Raw genomic sequence first — 20,186 nt, 5'->3', positions numbered from 1 at the left:
TGCAAAAGAAGCAGCACCAACAAAATGTCCGCACCGTAGTCGAACGTTGTTAAACGGAGCCTGATCGGATCCCATCTTTTCTCGTGGGTTGCTGCGTAAAACAACCAGCTGTATTTATTTATCCAGCTCCTGAACTTTCGCGTCCATGATCAACTGGGAATGAAAGGTAAGTACGCTTCTTATTTATAGGGAACTATTCTTTATTTTTGCTGATAGACTTTTGATTTCAGACAACATTCAAAACGTCGGCTGGATGTGGGAAGTTCCACAGGGGATGTCCTCAAGTGTGTCTAGCTGCTGCTGCTAAGGGACACCAGAAACGATTGCAGCGTACAATAGGGTAACGGTTGAATTTTGGACCCCTAGAGGACATTGGTTCGAATTTAATTCAAATCAAACAGATTCAGAGAATTTACACATAATGATGATGTTAGTTTGTTCGTAAAAGCCTCCACTGTCCGTTAAAAATACCCACAAGGTCATTTCTGGCTGAAAATTTGATGAAAACAACTGATTTGTGAAGCTTCAGTTTTCACTGTTTTGGACACCCCAATATATTTTGGACCCTCTTCAGAATATATTTTGGACACCCGGTGTTTAAACTCGTTTGAAACTATTTTGGTAGAATTTGTCGCTTGAATATGCTGGATCACATCCTAATTACTTGATTGACAAAGGCTGATTAGACGAACTTTGCGAATTTAATGCGCTACAATGATAAAAGTTTTTGTTTACATCTGCAAGTTTCCTCAGCACCGAAATCTCTTTTTGTAAACATGAAGCGACACTCGCACGGATGACGAGATTGGCAAAAAATAATTTCAAGGCAAATAAGGATATTTCCAGTGAGGAAATGATTGCTGCCCGTGCAGAGCAATCTTATTTAGCGAATGATTCTAAAAACTTCCGTCATCTCACCATTAAACCTGTGTAAGTGGTGATAATAGGACACAGGGGGTCCAAAATATATGGGGGTCCAAATTATATTGGTTACCCTAATGGAAAGAGTAAGTCGTCCCGAAGCAACAAGACATCCATCCGAATGCAGGAATCAAACAATGAGTCGAGGCGAGATCGTTTGGGTAAGTTTCAATTTTTTTTTGTTTAATTAGATGATTTTCGGATTCCAACCGATATATTTAATCCTTGCAGGCAAAGGTTGCTGAGAACTTTTCCTTAGGACAATATCACTTCTTCTGCAAGTTACTACTCGGGAGGCAAGGATTGACGAACAGCTAACGGGAGAGAAGGCTTTCGCGGCTGCCGCCCATGAATACGCCGTAGGAACGCACATACCCCACTTGAAACGGTTAGTCTCCGGAAGCGTCTCACCGCTCTGCGCGATTCTATTCCGTATGCTGCAGCAAAGCATTGGACGGAATCGACCGGAGGGAAGCAAGGATTTCAGCACCTCGTTCAGCACAACAGAGTACGCAACAGAGAGTCTACACTTTTGGAAAAATTAGTTAAGCCACTGTAGTTTATTTAAAGTGTGTGTGTGTGTGTGTGTTTTTTTTAATAATATGTTGTTGCGACTAGTGGACTATACTTAATAAATCATGTTTTTGTTTCCTTAATTAAGCAACTATTTTGTGAGCAATTTGCAATTTTCGAGTAACTGTCCTTAAAAGCAAACAATGTTCTGCGTTATAAAATGCAATGGAAATTGATTGTTTGCAAAAGCGGTTACTCGATAATTGCAAATTGCTTTAGTTTGATATTATTATTGAATAATGGGAAGAAAACAATATGGCATATTGTTTATTTTAACATATTCGACAATAAATAAACAACTCCGCTTAATGTTATCATTTGCTCTCAAATTTATCCTTAAACAACATACCAACCATTTGGTTTGGTAGTCTACACTACCACTTTTGCAAAAAGTGAATCATAAACCAACAGCATGGCTGATTGTTTTGCGAAAATTTTGTTCGAGAAAAATGCTGATTTTTTATTGTAACCTAACTTAACAACCTATTCGTCATATGGTGAAAAGGCCCATTACAATTTACCAAGTGGTATATTACAATATACTAACACTATCACATAAAGTGGTAGCGCAAAGCATGCGATATTGTTCAAAAATTGTCTTTGATGGTTGTCGATTATATGCGAAACAGTTCGCTTGCAGTTTACAACTATGCGGGGAATGGTTTTAACAACCTCCTGTAGGGTGGGCCCTTTTTGGCTTTATAGGGTTTTATCAAGGTTTTATTAAAGCTGTTAGGATTACTAAGCTTTAAAATGAGTTTTATCGGTTTGATTGCAGCCACAGCCTGTAGGCAATGAGAAAACTAAAAATGTTACTTGGGATGTCAAAAATACATGGTTAACAAAAGAAATCAGCTGATCGCATCTGTCTCATTTATTTATTGCAGTTTTGAGGATGTCTTTCGACAAATTTCGTCGATCATCGATAAAAAGAGTAACTCCGAATTTCTCAGAGTTGCTCTCATTTGTACAGTGTCTTGCCCCCAAATATTTTATTAGATACTATAAGGCATTTTATGAGACGTTTCAAATCAGCTGTTTTTTGAATGTTTACCAGTTTTGAAGTCCAACCGGTGGGCCCATTTATTTACATTTTCGTTAGCATAACATGTGATACGGGCCCATCCAATAAACGGGGTATAATTAATATCCGTAGACCGTGGGCATGTTTTTTTCATCTGCTAGTGACATCGTACAGCTCCGGGGATTGATACATGCCGCATTAGAAACCGAAACATCTCTGCCAGCAAAAATCTGATTGGTGCTCACCACATGTTATGCTACTTTTAGTGAAAACAAAAACATCAAATGTAAACAATAAAATTGAGCGGCCCACCGGTAGACCGTCTCGTAAAATAGCTTATATAAACGAGAGCAACTCTGAGAAATTAGGAGATACTTTTTTATCGATAATCGATGAAATTTGGTCGAAGACATTCTCAAAACTCCAATTTTCATTCAGCACACGCAATACTTTGCAGTTTGACATTGATGCCAGACTAGGGGCAGGACACTGTGCAAACGAGAGCAACTCTGAGAAATTTGGAAAAATCGATGATCGACGAAATGTGTTGAAAAACATTCCTTAAGCTGCAATTTTCATCCAGCACACGCAACACTTTCCTGTTTGACATTGGTGCCAGGTGACACTTCGGTATAAATGGGAGAAAATCTGAGGAACTGTGAGGATTTTTGAACAACACTTCGAAAATAGACTTTATCTGGCTGGATTTGTCTTGCCCCTAGGTAAATACCTAGTACATAGGTGTGGGCTGGTATCAGCAAAAACCACCAATATATGGAAATAGTTCATCAATTTTATTTAGATTTCTTTTACCGTGGGGCTTGCCGTGAGGCGGAGAGCACGCAGTACTAGAGTTATACAGAGAGAAAAGAGAACTTCTCAATCAAAAATCCCTCATAGCATGTTCATACCATGCATATCGCATATGGTGCTGTTGTTGGCAGGTTTGTGGTCTTTTACTGTAATACCTATAGTAAATAGTAGTATGAATGTAGATATTGCGGTTTCTGCTTGGCCTGCTGTGGCTGTGCCGGATCTTCGAAGAATCTTTACTCCTCTCCTCATTCTGTTTCACGCACGTACGGTGATTAGTCGCTGTTTTGTTTCGGTTGTTCATCACTCTTCTCCGGCAGGGAATATTTTGTGTGCATGCTGAGGGATTAGTGAATGTACATTGAATGGTTGTATACTTTTTCACAAACCTGATAGCTAAGTTTGTTTAGAAAGTGAGGATATGGAAGACAGAAGAGTAGGATAACATTATATCGAATATTGATACTTTAGTGAAACTTTATCCTCAATATTCACTGAACAGTGGCGTCTGCATACGACACACGGAAACAAAATCGAACCTTTTACCCCGATCACGCGCACCTACTTGGATTGATTGATGAGTTCGGTGGTTGTGCGCGAAAAGATAACAATGGCAATCGCTGTTCGTTTCGTTCTGCCTGCTCTAGCCTTAACGTGACGTCCTCGCGTGTATACGGTGCGAATTTGTGCATTTCCGAAGAAAATCTCGCCGGTCGTGAGAATGATGATGACAAGTTCTAATAATAAGTGCGCGAACCCCGCACGTCACGCACCGCCGACGATGAGGAACCCGCGCGCGCGGCACGTTGTATCGTGCGGGACGTGACGAGTAAGGAGGATGTGTGGCGTGCGTTGAAGGCGCAGCACGCAGAGGCCATTATGTTAGGAATGTGTGGATCTAGGGATGGGGAATGAATTAAATGATTGTTTTGTTTTGCAGTGAAGATGAGACTGGACTCCAAGAAGAGCGATTGCTGTGATTGAGTTTCATTGTGATATGTGATAACAGCGCCATCTGAGTAGCGGAGAAAGTGTTGATTTACTGTTTTTAAGCTAGAATCTATAGCTGCACCTCTCTATTGATAGGTGAAGCTGTTCGCTGTGATATTGTAAACCCGGAAGCTCGTGCGCCTCAAAATGTGTGACGTTCGTTCGCATTTAGGAAGATAGTGTTAATTGCATTTGTTTTAAATTAACTCAGCTTCGCAACGGTGTTGGTTGTTCACGTGTCATATATGGGTATCATTATAGCGTAGACTGGGTCTCGTAGATGTGTGAAGCGAAGCTAACGACCAGAAGAAGAGGGTGCCTACTGTTTGTTTATCATCCATGACCGTAGCCGCCTATATGTAGTACCATCATCAGAGAGTATGAACCTACTTGAGGCGCAGGAGGCGTAGAAAACAAGATACAGTGGAGAGATCCACCCGCACCGTGGAGAAGTGCACACACATATCTCCACATGTAGATAGATAGGGAACGACACGGCGACCGGGGGCTGTTGACTCAATATTTAGACTACGTAGGTACGTAGTTATCTATAAGTCAGCAGCAACGGGACGACAAAGTGTGTAAAGCCATGTGAAGTATGAGGACGCGACGGTGCTCATCATCTCAGTGCTCTCCTCTGCCAACCAGTGCCCATTAGTCAGTTGTGTGAAGTGTGCGAAACTCGTTGCATCCGACGCGAGAAATCCAGCGAGAGTAGGAGGTGAAAAATCCCCTTGTGTACTGAAGTGTGACAGTTCCGTCGTCTGTCGACTGATGCTCAACTGCTGGCCTGATGCTTCTTCCATCAGGGCCCGAGAAGCCGCCGACGATTCACCAGGAAAATATAGATGTGATAATACAGTAATTTGTTTTAGTGCAATTTTCTAATTAATGGCTGCAAGCAGCGGGGCGCCATCTGGTGGGAGTTAAAGTGACAAGAAGTGCGAGCAATAGTGCCGTCAAAGCAAGCGAATCAGCAGAATTGCAACTTTACGACACTGTCAAGGGAGATTACACAAGTACCCAGTCTACTGTGGTTTCCGTTCGTGTTTAATGAGAGTGAAAACTGTAACAGCCCAGCCACAACAAGCAAGCCGGAAAGCTCACACCATTCAACATCTATTTACCTCACGGGATTATTACGTTTTATCGGTGCATGAAGAAAGGTAAGCTAAACAAAAACTGAAAGTAGGTTAAGGATTTATTTGCTGATTCTCTCCGCCTGTCTATCTCGCCGCTCATTTGATAATGTGAATTATCATCAACAAAGCATGCCTTGAAGGTGAACAACCAAACGCAGCCACTGCCAAATTTTGCGTGGGTCTTGACCCCTGGTCAACTGGTGCCTTGGACTAAAAGATTGTTTCTTCTTTGACTTATCCGCTCACCCTTCTCGTTTCTTTCGTCTCGTCACATGGTTCCACCACGAGCCACGCAAGATCAACAATCGAAAAATCTGGCTTAAAAAACGGCGAGACAACTGAGCATACAGCCCCCGTAAACGTGTTTTATGACCTCTCTCTTCCGTCTAGTACTCTCTAGGCGCGTATTCATGCCTTTCAATCTTCCGCGCGCGTTGGGCAGCTCGTAAATCACACCTAAGCCGCACGAAAAAGCCAAACGGCGGCGCAAGACTATTCAGCGCGGAATTTGGCGCATCTGGCGACGGGGGATCCTTCAAACGTCAACATCTATTGTAGGCGATCACCCTAGTAGGCGCAGGTATTGTTCGTGCCGAAGCTTTGTCTCTTCTCGTGTCTGTTGTTTGTTTTTCATCTTCATTTCTCACATGATTACTCGTTTTGCGTACCTACATGTACCGTGTGTGAAGGATCAAACACATTGTGACGACCGACGATGAGTGACCTATTAGTAGCGATACGTTAAGTGGGCTTTTTTTGCCATTAAGGTGTTTCTTAGCCGCTGCCATATTGGTTGCAAGCAAGTGTGCCACGCATCGAAATTTCACGATTCTGCGATAATGGGCGATCTGAGCCCGACAGTTCAGGGATGATTTCATGGCGATGGGATAGAGAAGGGGCGTAAAAATCCGGATGAGTCTAGTTTTTGAATTTTAGTCATCCACATTCGTGAACTTCCTGCATGTTCTATTTTACCGGATCTGAATGGTCGCACAATAAGAATCGCGCAACAAAAAAAATATCTTTGCCAAATTTTTTGCCAGTTCGTAGCTGGGGTGACGCGAAATCTTGGGGAAAGATATTGGAGAGTACATTTTCCTTCACAGAGTTGCTCAGAATTTTTCCAGATTGCTCCCGTTCTTCCTTGGGTGTTGCCTGATTTATCGCAAAATCAAAACAGTATTTCCCGATATCTCGCTTTTCTTGCAGTTTTAGAAGGTTTTTTTTTAACATTTTTTTTTCGGTCATTGGTGAAAAGAGTTACTTAGAATTTCTCAGAGTTACTCTCGTTTGCATAGTGTCTTGCCCCTAGCGCGGAATCGATCCTGACAACAAATCAAAACCGTGTCTTACCCCTTTTCCTCAGACTTAAAGGGTGGTATTCACCTGATAAGTACTGTGGAAAAAGATTGGTCAAGAAATGATTTCGCTGTCAAAATTTCTTGAGAGGAAAGAAACGAAAATTGCGACACGGAGTTGTCACTTTTCCTATGCGGAAAACTAGGGGCAAGACACTGTGCAAACGAGAGTAACTCTGAGAAATTCAAAGTAACTCTTTACACCCATTTTCACCAATGATCGACGAAATTTGTTGAAAAACACCCCTAAAACTGCAAGAAAAGCGAGATATCGGGCAATATTGTTTTGATTTTGCGATAAATCAGGCAACACTTAAGTATAAACGGGAGAAATCCGGAGAAATTCTGGGCAACTCTGTGAAGAAAAATGTACTCTCCAGCACAGTGTCTTGCCCCAAGGCGGAAAATGTTCGGTTCAATTATTCCCCAGGGAAAAGTGATATTTTTCCCCATATTAATCTGTTGTCAAAATTACTTTGGCAATAAGAGGGGGTTTATCTTGAGTGTTTTCTTACCAGCTGAGTACGAGGCTTTAAGCCTGGAACACATAGCGTCCGTTCCGTCGAGGTTTGCGTATTTTTGACAGTTTTCCCATGGGAAATGTGTCAAACTACTGTCACGCACACGCAAACGCATGCATTGTGTGGGGCACTTTAAACGTGAGGCACAAGGAATTGTGTTAAAAATGGTTTGACTGCACCCTTCTTTACCACGAATTTACACCTCTTAATTGTCTTCAATGGTGTTGAAATCTAAACTTGAAAACTAACCACCTCCATAAATTATGTCCATCTGTGGTAAATATTTGCTTAACCAATATTTTTCATCAGTAACTTGCTCTCGGCAGAAAAACATCTTGCATATTATTAATACACCATATACTGCTGGTCCGGCTTACATCGCTTGCGATTCTATGGTAATGGACGTATTAGCACAGCTGTGCTAATCGCCATCACTTCCATCATCCAGCCACACAATGAAGTTTAAATTCTTCAGTGGAAATAGTTTTGCCTGGAAAATGTATGGAGAACTATTTTTTGCTCACGTTCTATTTCACGCTCGCAGTTTGAGCAATGAGTATTGAGCATCCCTATAAATGAACTTCTTGCGAGAACAAATCATTTATAGAGGCGCTCAATAGGGTCCTAAAATTAAAGACGAAATCTCGCTTATATTGAATAATACGATCAAGCATGGTATTCTTATCGGAATTGTACTTTACTTGAACTTGAAAAACAAAGGAATAATGAGAAAATTCGAAATAAGTAAAATGGTAAAAAGAGGACCCATACATCCGAGGCGGTAAACGCACGGGTATTCAGCATGACCATGCTGAGGGTGACGGGTTCGATTCCCGGTCGGTCCAGGATCTTTTCGTAAAGGAAATTTCCTTGACTTCCTTGGGCATAGAGTATGTTTAGTGCCTGTCACACGATATACGCATGCAAAATGGTCATTGGCAGAGGAAGCTCTCAGTTAATAACTGTAGAAGTGCTCATAAGAACACTAAGCTGAGAAGCAGGCTTTGTCCCAATGAGGACGTTACGCCAAGAAGAGAGAGAGAAAATGGTAAAAAGTTCTACTTTGACATTTGAGGTCAACCTTGTGTAACTGAGCATTTTTCGCACTGGGATTTCAAAAATGTTCCTATCTGACATACACGGTGAAAACAAATCACTCAAAATATGTGTTATAAGCTAGAGACGAAACAAATGGCTAAAAAAATAAAAATTATATATTTTCAACTACGGTTAATAAAAACGTCAAAAAATGAGCAAATATTTACTCTTGAACCTGATTTATCGCAAAATCAAAACAATATTGCCCGATATCTCGCTTTTCTTGCAGTTTTAGGGGTGTTTTTCAACAAATTTCATCGATCATTGGTGAAAATGGGTGAAAAGAGTTACTCCGAATTTCTTATAAAAAAACAAAAGAAGATGAATGGTGTTTTTTTTTTCTTTCCTGGAATGTGTCAATAAATAATCGATTTTTCTTGTTTTCATGGTCACTAGATTTGTGGACTCAGTCTTGCTTGATAAAGATGGGCGGAGCAAACTGACATTGAAAGCGTGGCGTCAAAAACACCAGTATTGGGCGAACTTACTGGGGGAACGACTGGCGTCATAACAAATTCTCCAGTTTCATATTGATTGTTGGTGGCACTTGCCAGCAAACTTCTTTGGGTTCTTCCCAGGGGTTCTTCTTAGTACCTCCTACAAACGCTGCCCCGATATTTTCAGCCGAGTCATCCAAGCGGTCTGCCCGCTTGCTTTCTTCAGCCAGCAGCCGCTGCTCGACTGTCTCCAGCTTCAGGTCCTTCTCCGCCAGATTCTCGAGTGCTGTCATAGCTATCGGGCAGAGTGAGGAATAATTGGGCTACCAAATCACCTTCCTCCATCTTGGCTACAGCAGACTTGAGTTGCCGGACTAGGTCATCGAACATGTTGAAATGGACTTGCATGGACGTTCCCTCCTTCTTGCGCAGCCGGGCCAACAGCTTCCTCAGCAACGTTTGGCTTGAAACAGACCGCTTCGCAAAGGTTTCTTTCAGAGCCTTCCACATTTCAGACGCTGTTTCCTTCTCCCGGACAACTTCGATAATTTCATCCGCAACGAATCCTACAAGCACCGATTTGGCCTTCCTGTCCGTCTGCTCCCATTTCGCTCTTGTCGCATCGGCTACAGCTGGGGCTTCTCCCGTTAGCACCGAGGAAACTTCCACTGCATCCAATTGTAGCTTGACCCGGAAACGCCAGTTTTCGTAATTCGGCCCGGTCAGCTGCGGGATTCCTTCCTTTGACGAGTCCATAAACTATTGTAATAGGAAGGACTGAGGCGAATGGGCTGAACAAATAACACCGATTTGAACAGTAACAAGTAACGATTTATTAATAGTAAGGCGTGAACAGTAGGAGAGCTTGGTGTAGAATGAGGTGAAAACTTTTCTCCACGGGCGCCTGTCAGCTTTTCAAGGCCTACTTCTTCAAGAGAAAATCTGCGTTCGAAGTGTTGTTCAGCATTTCTCATAGTTTCTCAGATTTTCTCCCATTTATACCCAAGTGTGATCTGGCATCAATGTCAAACTGCAAAGTGTTGCGTGTACTGAATGAAAATTGCAGTTTTGGGGAAACAAATGTCGTCGATCATCGATAAAAAAGAGTAACTCCTTGAGGCAACACCTAGGGCAAGACACTGTGCTGGAGAGTACATTTCCCTTCACAGAGTTGCTCAGAATTTCCCCGGATTGCTCTCGTTTCTACTTGGGTGTTGCCTGATAGCAAAATCAGAGGGGAGCGCAACTAGTTTTGCCAAGCCGAAAAACCCAAAACAAAGCCGAAAAAAACCGGTAAAACTCGCAAAACTTTTGCGGGTTTTAGCGACTTCTTTGGGTTTTTTCAGCTTTTTTAAAGGTTTTTTGGCTTGGCAAAACTAGTGTCGCTCCCCCTGGCAAAATCAAAACAATATTGCCCGATATCTCGCTTTTCTTGCGGTTTTAGGGATATTTTTCAACAAATTTTGTCGATCATTGGTGAAAAGAGTTACTCAGAATTTCTCAGAGTTACTCTCGTTTGCACAGTGTCTTGCCGCAAGAGTAACTCCAAATTTATTAGAGTTGCACTGTCTTGCCCCTAGTTATCGCGATTGCGTCAAAATCTTCTATATAGAGCGCTTAGCATAATCATAAAACTCTAATCTAATAAACTGCTGTCAATCACCCACGTACGAACTAACTAGAAGCAATTATCCACTGCCTAATTCAAACGCTCCTCTCTCACACTAATTGCACAGCTTAAACACAGAATCAGTGCGCAATAAAACACTCCGCTACGACCGGATCAAACCGCACTTCCATCAGCCAGTCAGTCATGCAGTCAACGTGTCCATGATCGCGAACTTCTCGCATGTCTACGACGATGCGATGCGATGGTCGTAATCCTAGGTGCGATTCGCATCAAATGGGCTCACGGCAGTCGGCACCGGAGTAAACTGCTCCTCTCCATAAACGAAATCCTCGTTGTCACGTCGCGTCGGGTCGCAGATATTCCAGCTTACTGTAGCAGTGATGCGCGTTGGCCTACACGTTCCCTTCACCGAAAAGCAGATGTTTTTGTTACTTATGTTACACGTTTTGAATTTTGTGAATTTCCTAATTTTTATGTGTTATGGGTCTATGAAATCTGTAACTGTAATGGATCATTGAAGCCAACTTTTACAAAAGAGCCATCGTATATGGACTGTAACACAGTGACATCAGTCGTGGAATTCACGAGGAACTCTCAAAAGACTTTCCTAGAAATTTATGGAGCTGTTTCCGAAGAACTTCTGGAGAAACTTCTATGGAACTCCTGGAAGAATTTCTAATACTGCTGGAGATATTCCTAAGGAACTCCTGGAATAATTCCCGAGAAACTCCTGAAGGTAGTCTCAAGGAAATTTTCGAGGAACTGCTGGAGGAATTCTCGATGAACTCATTGAGAAATTCCCGAGGAATTGTTGAAGGATTTCCTGAGAAACATTTGGAAGAACTCCTGGAGATATTACCGAGGATCTCCTGCAGAAATATTTGGGGAAGTCCTGGAGGAATTTCCTGGGAACTCCTGGAGGAATTCTTGAGCAACTGTAAAAAAAATTCTGAGAAATGAAATTCTCGAGGAAGTCCTGGAGGAATTCCAAAGAAACTCATTGAAAAAATTCCGATGAATTCCTGGACAAATTCTCGAGGAACACCTGGAGAAATTTTCGAGGAACTCCTCCTCCTCCTGCTGGAATTCCCGTGGAGCTACTAGGAGTACTTCTGAGGAATTCCTGGAGGATCAACTACCGGAAAAGTTCCCGAGGAACTTCTGCAAGTATATCTGAGGAACTCTTGAAAGATTTCCCTTGAAATTTCTGGAGGTACTTCCGATGCATCCCCGCCTTCCGGATTTTTTTTTTATTTCTTCAAATAAAACCTGATCTATATTTTCGAGCTATGTTCCAGCTTTTTCTCTAGATTCACTAGCCTGCTTCCAGAATTACCTATTTCTTTCTTGTATTGGTCGCGGTATTGGTGGGTACTAGAGATCCTCCCCGGAATCAAAAACCTACTCCGAAAATTTCCTTCGTCCCGGAATCATAAACATTCTCAGAGAACTGATGCTGTTTTGAAAAAATCCGCAAAAAAAAACCGCACTCATTGCGTTTTCCCGCAGCGGCACCGCCGCGGAATTTTTTTTTAGTACGAACCGCATTCCGTTGCCGCATTCCGCATTCCGTTACCGTTCCGTTCCGTTCCGTAAAAGGCCTGAACGCAATGCCGACCGAAACGGAACGGGAACGGAAAGCGGAATGCGGCAACGGAATGCGGTTCGTACTAAAAAAAAATTCCGCGGCGGTGCCGCTGCGGCAAAACGCAATGAATGCGGTTTTTTTGCGGATTTTTTCAAAACAACATCAGTTCTCTGAGAATGTTTATGGTTCCGGGACGAAGCAAATTTTCGGAAAGGTTTTTGATTCCGGGGAGGATCTCCAGTACCGGTATTGGTATTGGACCAATACAAGAAAGAAATAGGTAATTCTGGAAGCAGGCTAATGAATCTAAAGAAAAAGGTGAGAAAAAGCTGAAACATATATGTTAGTAATCTGGATTCTGAGCTATGAGGTTTTTAAAATAGGCATGTTCACTAGCGCCGCCTAGTGGCAGGATTTCGAAACAAGTGTCCCGTTTTATGTAAGTCTGTGCCATACTGACCAACTTTGCCGAAGACACCATCTTTCTAAGTAATCAGGATTCTGAGCTATAAGGTTTTTAAAATTGGCATGTTCACTAGCGCCGCCTAGTGGCAGAATTTCGAAACAAGTTATGTAAGTATGTGCCATACTGACCAACTTTGCCGAAGACACCATCTTTCTATGTAATCTGGATTCTGAGCTATGAGGTTTTTAAAATTGGCATGTTCACTAGCGCCGCCTAGTGGCAGAATTTAGAAACAAGTGTCCCGTTTTATGCAAGTCTGCGCCATACTGACCAACTTTGTAATCTGGATTCTGAGCTATTAGGTTTTAAAAAAATCCATGTTCACTAGCGCCGCCTGGTGGCAGAATTTCGAAACAAATATCCCGTTTTATGCAAGTCTGTGCCATACTGATCAACTTTGCCGAAGACACCATCGTTCCAAGTAATCAGGATTCTGAGCTATGAGATTTTTAAAAATTCCATGATAACTAGCGCTGCCTGGTGGCAGAATTTCGAAACAAATATCCCGTTTTATGTAAGTCTGTGCCATACTGATCAACTTTGCCGAAGACACCATCGTTCTAAGTAATCAGGATTCTGAGCTATGAGATTTTTAAAAATTCCATGATAACTAGCGCCGCCTGGTGGCAGAATATCGAAACAAATGTCCCGTTTTATGTAAGTCTGTGCCATACTGATCAACTTTGCCGAAGACACCATCGTTCCAAGTAATCAGGATTCTGAGCTATGAGATTTTTAAAAAATCCATGATAACTAGCGCCGCCTGGTGGCAGAATTTCGAAACAAATATCCCGTTTTATGTAAGTCTGTGCCATACTGATCAACTTTGCCGAAGACACCATCGTTCTAAGTAATCAGGATTCTGAGCTTTGAGATTTTTAAAAATTCCATGTCCACTAGCGCCGCCTGGTGGCAGAATTTCGAAACAAATGTCCCGTTTTATGTAAGTCTGTGCCATACTGATCAACTTTGCCGAAGACACCATCGTTCTAAGTAATCAGGATTCTGAGCTTTGAGATTTTTAAAAATTCCATGTCCACTAGCGCCGCCTGGTGGCAGAATTTCGAAACAAATGTCCCGTTGTATGTAAGTCTGTGCCATACTGACTAACTTTGCACAAAGACACCATCTTTCTAAGTAATCTGGATTCTGAGCTATGATGTTTTTAAAATTGGCATGTTCACTAGCGCCGCCTAGTGGCAGAATTTCGAAACAAGTGTCCCGTTTTATGCAAGTCTGCGCCATACTGACCAACTTTGTAATCTGGATTCTGAGCTATGAGGTTTTTAAAAAATCCATGTTCACTAGCGCCACCTAGTGGCAGAATTTCGAAACAAATGTCCCGTTTTATGTAAGTTTGTGCCATACTGATCAACTTTGCCGAAGACACCATCTTTCTAAGTAATCAGGATTCTGAGCTATGAAATTTTTAAAATCCATGTTCACTAGCGTCGCCTAGTGGCAGAATTTCGGAACAAATGTCCCGTTGTATGTAAGTCTGTGCCATACTGATCATCTTTGCCGAAGACACCATCTTTCTAAGTAATCAGGAGTCAGAGCTATGAGATTTTTTAAAAATGACATGTTCACTAGCGCCGCCTGGTGGAAGAATTTCGAAACAAATGTCCCGTTTTATGTAAGTCTGTGCCATACTGATCGACTTTGCCGAAAACGCCATCCTTCTACATAATCAGAATTCTGAGCTATGAGATTTTAAAAAAAATCCATGTTCACTAGCACCGCCTAGTGGCAGAATTTCGAAACAAATGTCCCGTTTTATGTAAGTCTGTGCCATGCTGTTCAAGTTTGCCGAAGACGCCATCTTTCTACATAATTAGGATTCTGAGCTATGAGATTAAAAAAAAAATCCATGTTCACTAGCGCCGCCTAGTGGCAGAATTTCGAAACAAATGTCCCGTTTTATGTAAGTCTGTGCCATACTGATCAACTTTGCCGAAGACGCCATCTTTCCACATAATCAGGATTCTGAGCAATGAGATTTAAAAAAAATCCATGTTCACTAGCGCCGCCTAGTGGCAGAATTTCGAAACAAATGTCCCTTTTTATGTAAGTCTGTGCCATCCTGATCAACTTTGCCGAAGACACCATCTTTCTAAGTAATCAGGATTCTGAGCTATGAGATTTTTAAAAATCCCATGTTCACTAGCGCCGCCTGGTGGCAGAATTTCGAAACAAATGTCCCGTTTTATGTAAGTCTGTGCCATACTGATCAACTTTGCCGAAGACACCATCGTTCTAAGTAATCAGGATTCTGAGCTATGAGATTTTTAAAAATTTCATGATAACTAGCGCCGCCTGGTGGCAGAATTTCGAAACAAATGTCCCGTTTTGTGTAAGTCTGTGCCATACTGATCAACTTTGCCGAAGACACCATCTTTCTAAGTAATCAGGATTCTGAGCTATGAGATTTTAAAAAATCCATGTTCACTAGCGCCGCCTGGTGGCACAATTTCGAAACAAATGTCCCGTTTTGTGTAAGTCTGTGCCATACTGATCAACTTTGCCGAAGACACCATCTTTCTAAGTAATCAGGATTCTGAGCTATGAGATTTTAAAAAAATCCATGTTCACTAGCGCCGCCTGGTGGCAGAATTTCGAAACAAATGTCCCGTTTTATGTAAGTCTGTGCCATACTGATCAACTTTGTCGAAGACGCCATCTTTCTAAGTAATCAGGATTCTGAGCTATGAGATTTTTAAAAATTCCATGTTCACTAGCGCCGCCTGGTGGCAGAATTTCGAAACAAATGTCCCGTTTTATGTAAGTCAGTGCCATACTGATCAACTTTGCCGAAGACACCATCTTTCTAAGTAATCAGGATTCTGAGCTATGAGATTTTAAAAAAATCCATGTTCACTAGCGCCGCCTGGTGGCAGAATTTCGAAACAAATGTCCCGTTTTATGTAAGTCAGTGCCATACTGATCAACTTTGTCGAAGACGCCATCTTTCTACATAATCAGGATTTTATGAGATTTTTAAAAAATTCCATGTTCACTAGCACCGCCTGGTGGCAGAATTTCGAAACAAATGTCCCGTTTTATGTAAGTCTGTGCCATACTGATCAACTTTGTCGAAGACGCCATCTTTCTATATAATCAGGATTCTGAGCTATGAGATTTTTAAAAATTCCATGTTCACTAGCGCCGCCTAGTGGCAGAATTTCGAAACAAATGTCCCGTTTTATGTAAGGCTGTGTCATACTTATCAACTTTGCCGAAGACACAATCGCTCTAAGATAATTTTCCAAACCCCCAAATAGCCGTAATCCCATGAACTCTTATTATCCCCTATAAAGCGGATTCCCATAGCCTCCGAGCAACAATCCTATGACCGACAGTCTCGACTGTACGCCGCCTTCCACTCTCGGCGCAATAATTATGCCTTTCATTCATGTCCGGTCCATCGTCTGAACGGAATGAAAACAAACCACTTTCATTCCTTTGCAGGCGATAAAAGACACTAACACATTCTCAGACACCTTTTCCAACCAATACAGATGCACGTTTGTGTGTATTGGTGAGCCGCAAGCGGATTTGCACTAATACACGCAAGACCGCATTTGCAACTGGTAGCACCCACACATTGCGGCTTGTCAATGTGTGGTCAAAAAATCTGCTCGAATCCGCGTGAGCGCGGCCGCACCAACGAGCATGAGCGCAAAAGTGCTTCTACCGCCGATAAGGCACTTTTGCGCTTGCAGCGTGAGCGTTTCCTCCTAAAATATGCGCGCTTTGTTTTGGGTGTAGCTTCAAAATAAAGATCAGGTTTTATTTGAAGTCTTGGACAAATTATATGAGGCTGTAGTCGTAATAAAACACGTCTATATCGATTGACTAACAAATGTGGAATAAAAATTTATTCTAACTATTTATCTGAAATAAACTGTTGCTAAGGCGTAGTTATTCGTCGCCTACTCGACTTCTCCTTCACTCCTCCTCGACGAGATGACTCCGGCCAATTCACGAAACTTCGTAAGCTTGGTGTTCAACAGAGGTTTAGTCATCATATCCGCAATCATATGTTCGGTTGCCAAATACTGCGGTTCAATGACGCCATCTTGTTTGAGTTGCCGGATGAAATGGTACTTAGTTTCAATATGTTTTGATCGTCTGTTGATGCTGCAGGAACTTAGTTGCTTGATACAGCTCTGATTATCCTCGTTCACTTTCACTGGTAACGTGGTTTTGATTCCGAGGTCGTCAAGTATACGAAGTATCCAATTCAGTTCCTTGCAGCATTCAGCCATAGCTACATATTCCGCTTCAGTACTGCTTAGGGTAACATTTTCCTGTTTCTTGGCGTTCCATCCAATCATTCCTCCTGCATAGCGAAAAAGAAATCCAGATGTTGACTTTCGATCGTGGGCATCGCCGGCCCAATCAGCATCCACAAAAACTTCGAGCTCAGACGAATCCTGTCCTAGAATCAGTTCATGATTGATGGTTCCTTTTAAATACTTTTTGCTTCAACCCAGTCAGCTTGAGAGGGATTACTAGTCTTGCGTCCTAGGATGGATACAGCAACCGATATGTCTGGTCTTGTGTTAACAGATACATATAGCAATCCACCAATTAGACTTGCGAACTGGTGATTATTCGGCAACGCTTCAGTATTCTCCTCCTTTGGCTGTATGTATCCGGGATCAAGGGGTATTTTCGAGGGTTTGGCATCTTGCAATCCAAAACGTGACAGCAGCTTTTGTATGTACACTTTCTGGCTCAGTGACACGCCTTCGTTGGTCCGGGTTACTCGAATTCCAAGAAAATGCCTGATGTCTCCTAAAGACGTTACCTTGAAATGGTTGCCCGAGCAGAGGGGAATATCAAATTAATAACTACGAAATCACAAAACCTGTTTTTATATCTTGTTTTGTTATTATTGAATTATCAAGGCATTACGTTTCCATAACATGTTTTGTTGAACAATCTTATTTTGTTATGACCAAGCAATTGGTATGCAGCCCTTAAATAACATTTCAATATTACATTCTGTTGTGGAACAAGTTTGGTTATTATTGTATTATTGAGAGTGCACAAATACTTTATGGTATTGCTATCTAAACTAAAACAAATTTTGAAACAAACCCTACGTCATTCTACGACGTTATTTACAGCATTTTAGGGAAAGCAACTGCATAATATGCATAATATGAATATTATTCACTCATCAATTTGTCTTCCTCTTCCATTTATCATTACATCCAAACTGAGACAAAGTGCATGCCCCATATCATTAGCTAGTATTCCGTGGGAAAAAGTTTGCATAATGCACCAGAAATACTATTTAACGATTTTTTGAAAAGTGCGCAAAGTTAGGCCCTAGGTGCGCAAAGTATGGTACGCTTACGGTATCACATTTGATAAGAGGTGTGGTATATTACGTGACATGGAGGTGCTGTAATGTGTACAAAACAAAGTCCCTGCTGGGCGGCGCGAGGTTTTGCTAAATTTCTGAAATTGACTGAGTTGTAGCTGAAAAGTACCCAAAATACCAGCCACTGCCCAAGTGGCGCAGTAATATCGGCGTTGTTGTGGAGTTAGCGTATTGAAAAGATATGGTCTCTCGTGAAACATGCTTCGTAATTACACTGTTGAAAACGCTTTGACATCCACGTGCAGCACAACAGAACATGTGCTCGATGAACAAATTGAGATTTGAATTATGAAAATGCTACGGTCAACCTTGGCTTGGTCAGCCAAAGCAAAATCAAGAAATTGACATTTATGCTTCGTAATGATTACTTTGAAGTCAATACTTTGGGCCTAGGCTGGACAGATATGCTATTGGTGATTTGATGGTGCATGAAGAAGAAGAAGAACGATGGTGTTTTGAAAAATCCTATCCCTACCACACAGGAGAAGATTTTAAAATGCCTCTATAAAATCTAAAACAAAATCTAATTAAAAACGGTTTGATGTACGGTGTAAGACTTTGGACGGACTACATATTGAACGTATAAATTTAAATTTAACATTTTTTTCTTGGTAAGGTACTTAATTTGTACCAATCATCAATTGGGTTTTCAAATTAAGAATAATATATTGATTTTTTGATTTTATTCGAAAAAGCACCTTTTTTTAAGCCAGTATGATTTTTTTCAGATTTTTTTGATACCTAAATTCAATTACAAAAAGATTTTTTGAAATCACCTTTTGACAGCTGGGCAACTGCTTGACAGCTCCGCCCAGTACGAAATGCGACGAGGGGTGATTCGACAAATCGCTCCCATACAAACTTTAAATCGATTTTTAAATAGGTTCCCGGGCACCAAAGTTCATGAAAATTTGGATTTCGGCTCAGTTTGGCATGTAGATTGTGAATATGGAATTATCTCAACACCACTAAAGAAGCCAATTGCAGCTGGTCTATGGAAAATTCAACGTGTATGGCAATTCGGGTTTTTTCTTAACTCACGATGACCAGATCGGTTCAGTCGGATTTGTTTTTGATGGAAAAAATAAATCTGGATCAAATGAGATCAATATTGTCAAAATCGGAGAAAATTTATCGCAGATATAACCATTTACATAGTTTACCTTCTTTATTTTATTGTCTGCTGTTTCATATTATGAAGTAAAAAATAAAGGCATTGCAACTTCTAGAAATTTTATCAGACTCTTCCGTATTTTTTATTTTATTCATTGCTATAATTTGAGTTTTGGGTAAATATAGCATCATAGCTATTGATATGTTTATCTTTGTGTTAATTTCCTTCTTTCAATATCCCAGTCCCGTTACGGTGCCAAATTCCTATCACTTTTCTACGATTCCCAATTCTTATAGGTTAAGTAAAATTTTACCTTCAAAAAGTGATACATCTGCAAATGAGTTTTTTTTATCTCAAAATTGAGTAAACTTAGTTGAATTTATATGTCATTTTAACAGTACTGCTATTCTAACCTCTAATTATAACGTCAAAAAGTACCGAACAGACTATGTATTACGAAGTAATGAATGTTAGTGAGAGTGGAGATAGCAAATATGGTACCTACTAAATAATTCTAATCAATAAAAATGTCAAATATACAGACAATTCTGCTCAATTGATGATTGCATTTGTCTATTATAACTTTTTTCTTTCGATCTATTATTATTCGATCATATATTGTTTGACATTATGTCATAAATATCTTTTTTCATTACTAAAAATAATCTAAAACAGAATAAAACTAAACAGCATCTACAGAAGTAATCATATCGGCATATGATATAATTACCTTTTACCTTCGCTCACGTAGGTACGTGTATAATCGCCGTTCTCACAGCGCGAACAAAACAAAAAATTAAAAAAAATCATCTCCGTCTGGAAAGAATCTTTGTCACCGCCAAAATGCACCCCATGACGAAGCTCAATCATAAATAGTCGACTAGCAACTTTTTCGTCGTTCTCTTTGTTCCGCAACAGCCGACGACGGGCCATGCGAACGCCACCACTGTTATTACCCTACGTCTCCACTAGACAGAAATGTCTTGCCATTTTGCTGCCAGAGAGAGAAAACGTAACAGAAATGATCAACACCGCTGCTTTCCATGCAAACAACGAGAAAACATTTCTGTCATGACACATCTGTCCAGCAAAATGGCAAGACATTTCTGTCTAGTG

The 20,186-nt window shown here is 41.1% G+C and overlaps 1 protein-coding gene across 2 annotated transcripts in view; it reads left to right on the top strand.

Moving 5' to 3' along the window:
• The first annotated feature begins 4,988 nt into the window (after positions 1-4,988).
• LOC109400400 (protein phosphatase PP2A 55 kDa regulatory subunit) overlaps positions 4,989-20,186 on the top strand; it is a 153,365-nt gene continuing 138,167 nt past the window's right edge. The window contains exon 1 of one of the 2 annotated variants that reach the window (XM_062846585.1): positions 4,989-5,487. In XM_062846585.1, coding sequence (XP_062702569.1) covers positions 5,478-5,487 — 10 coding nt within the window. In that variant the 5' untranslated portion in view covers positions 4,989-5,477. The remainder of the gene's footprint in view (positions 5,488-20,186) is intronic. The other variant, XM_029859957.2, reaches the window with a different exon arrangement.

This window comes from Aedes albopictus, chromosome 1 (genome assembly GCF_035046485.1).
Source record: "Aedes albopictus strain Foshan chromosome 1, AalbF5, whole genome shotgun sequence".
Lineage (NCBI taxonomy): Eukaryota > Metazoa > Arthropoda > Insecta > Diptera > Culicidae > Aedes > Aedes albopictus.
This window is presented reverse-complemented; position numbering and strand designations above follow the sequence as displayed.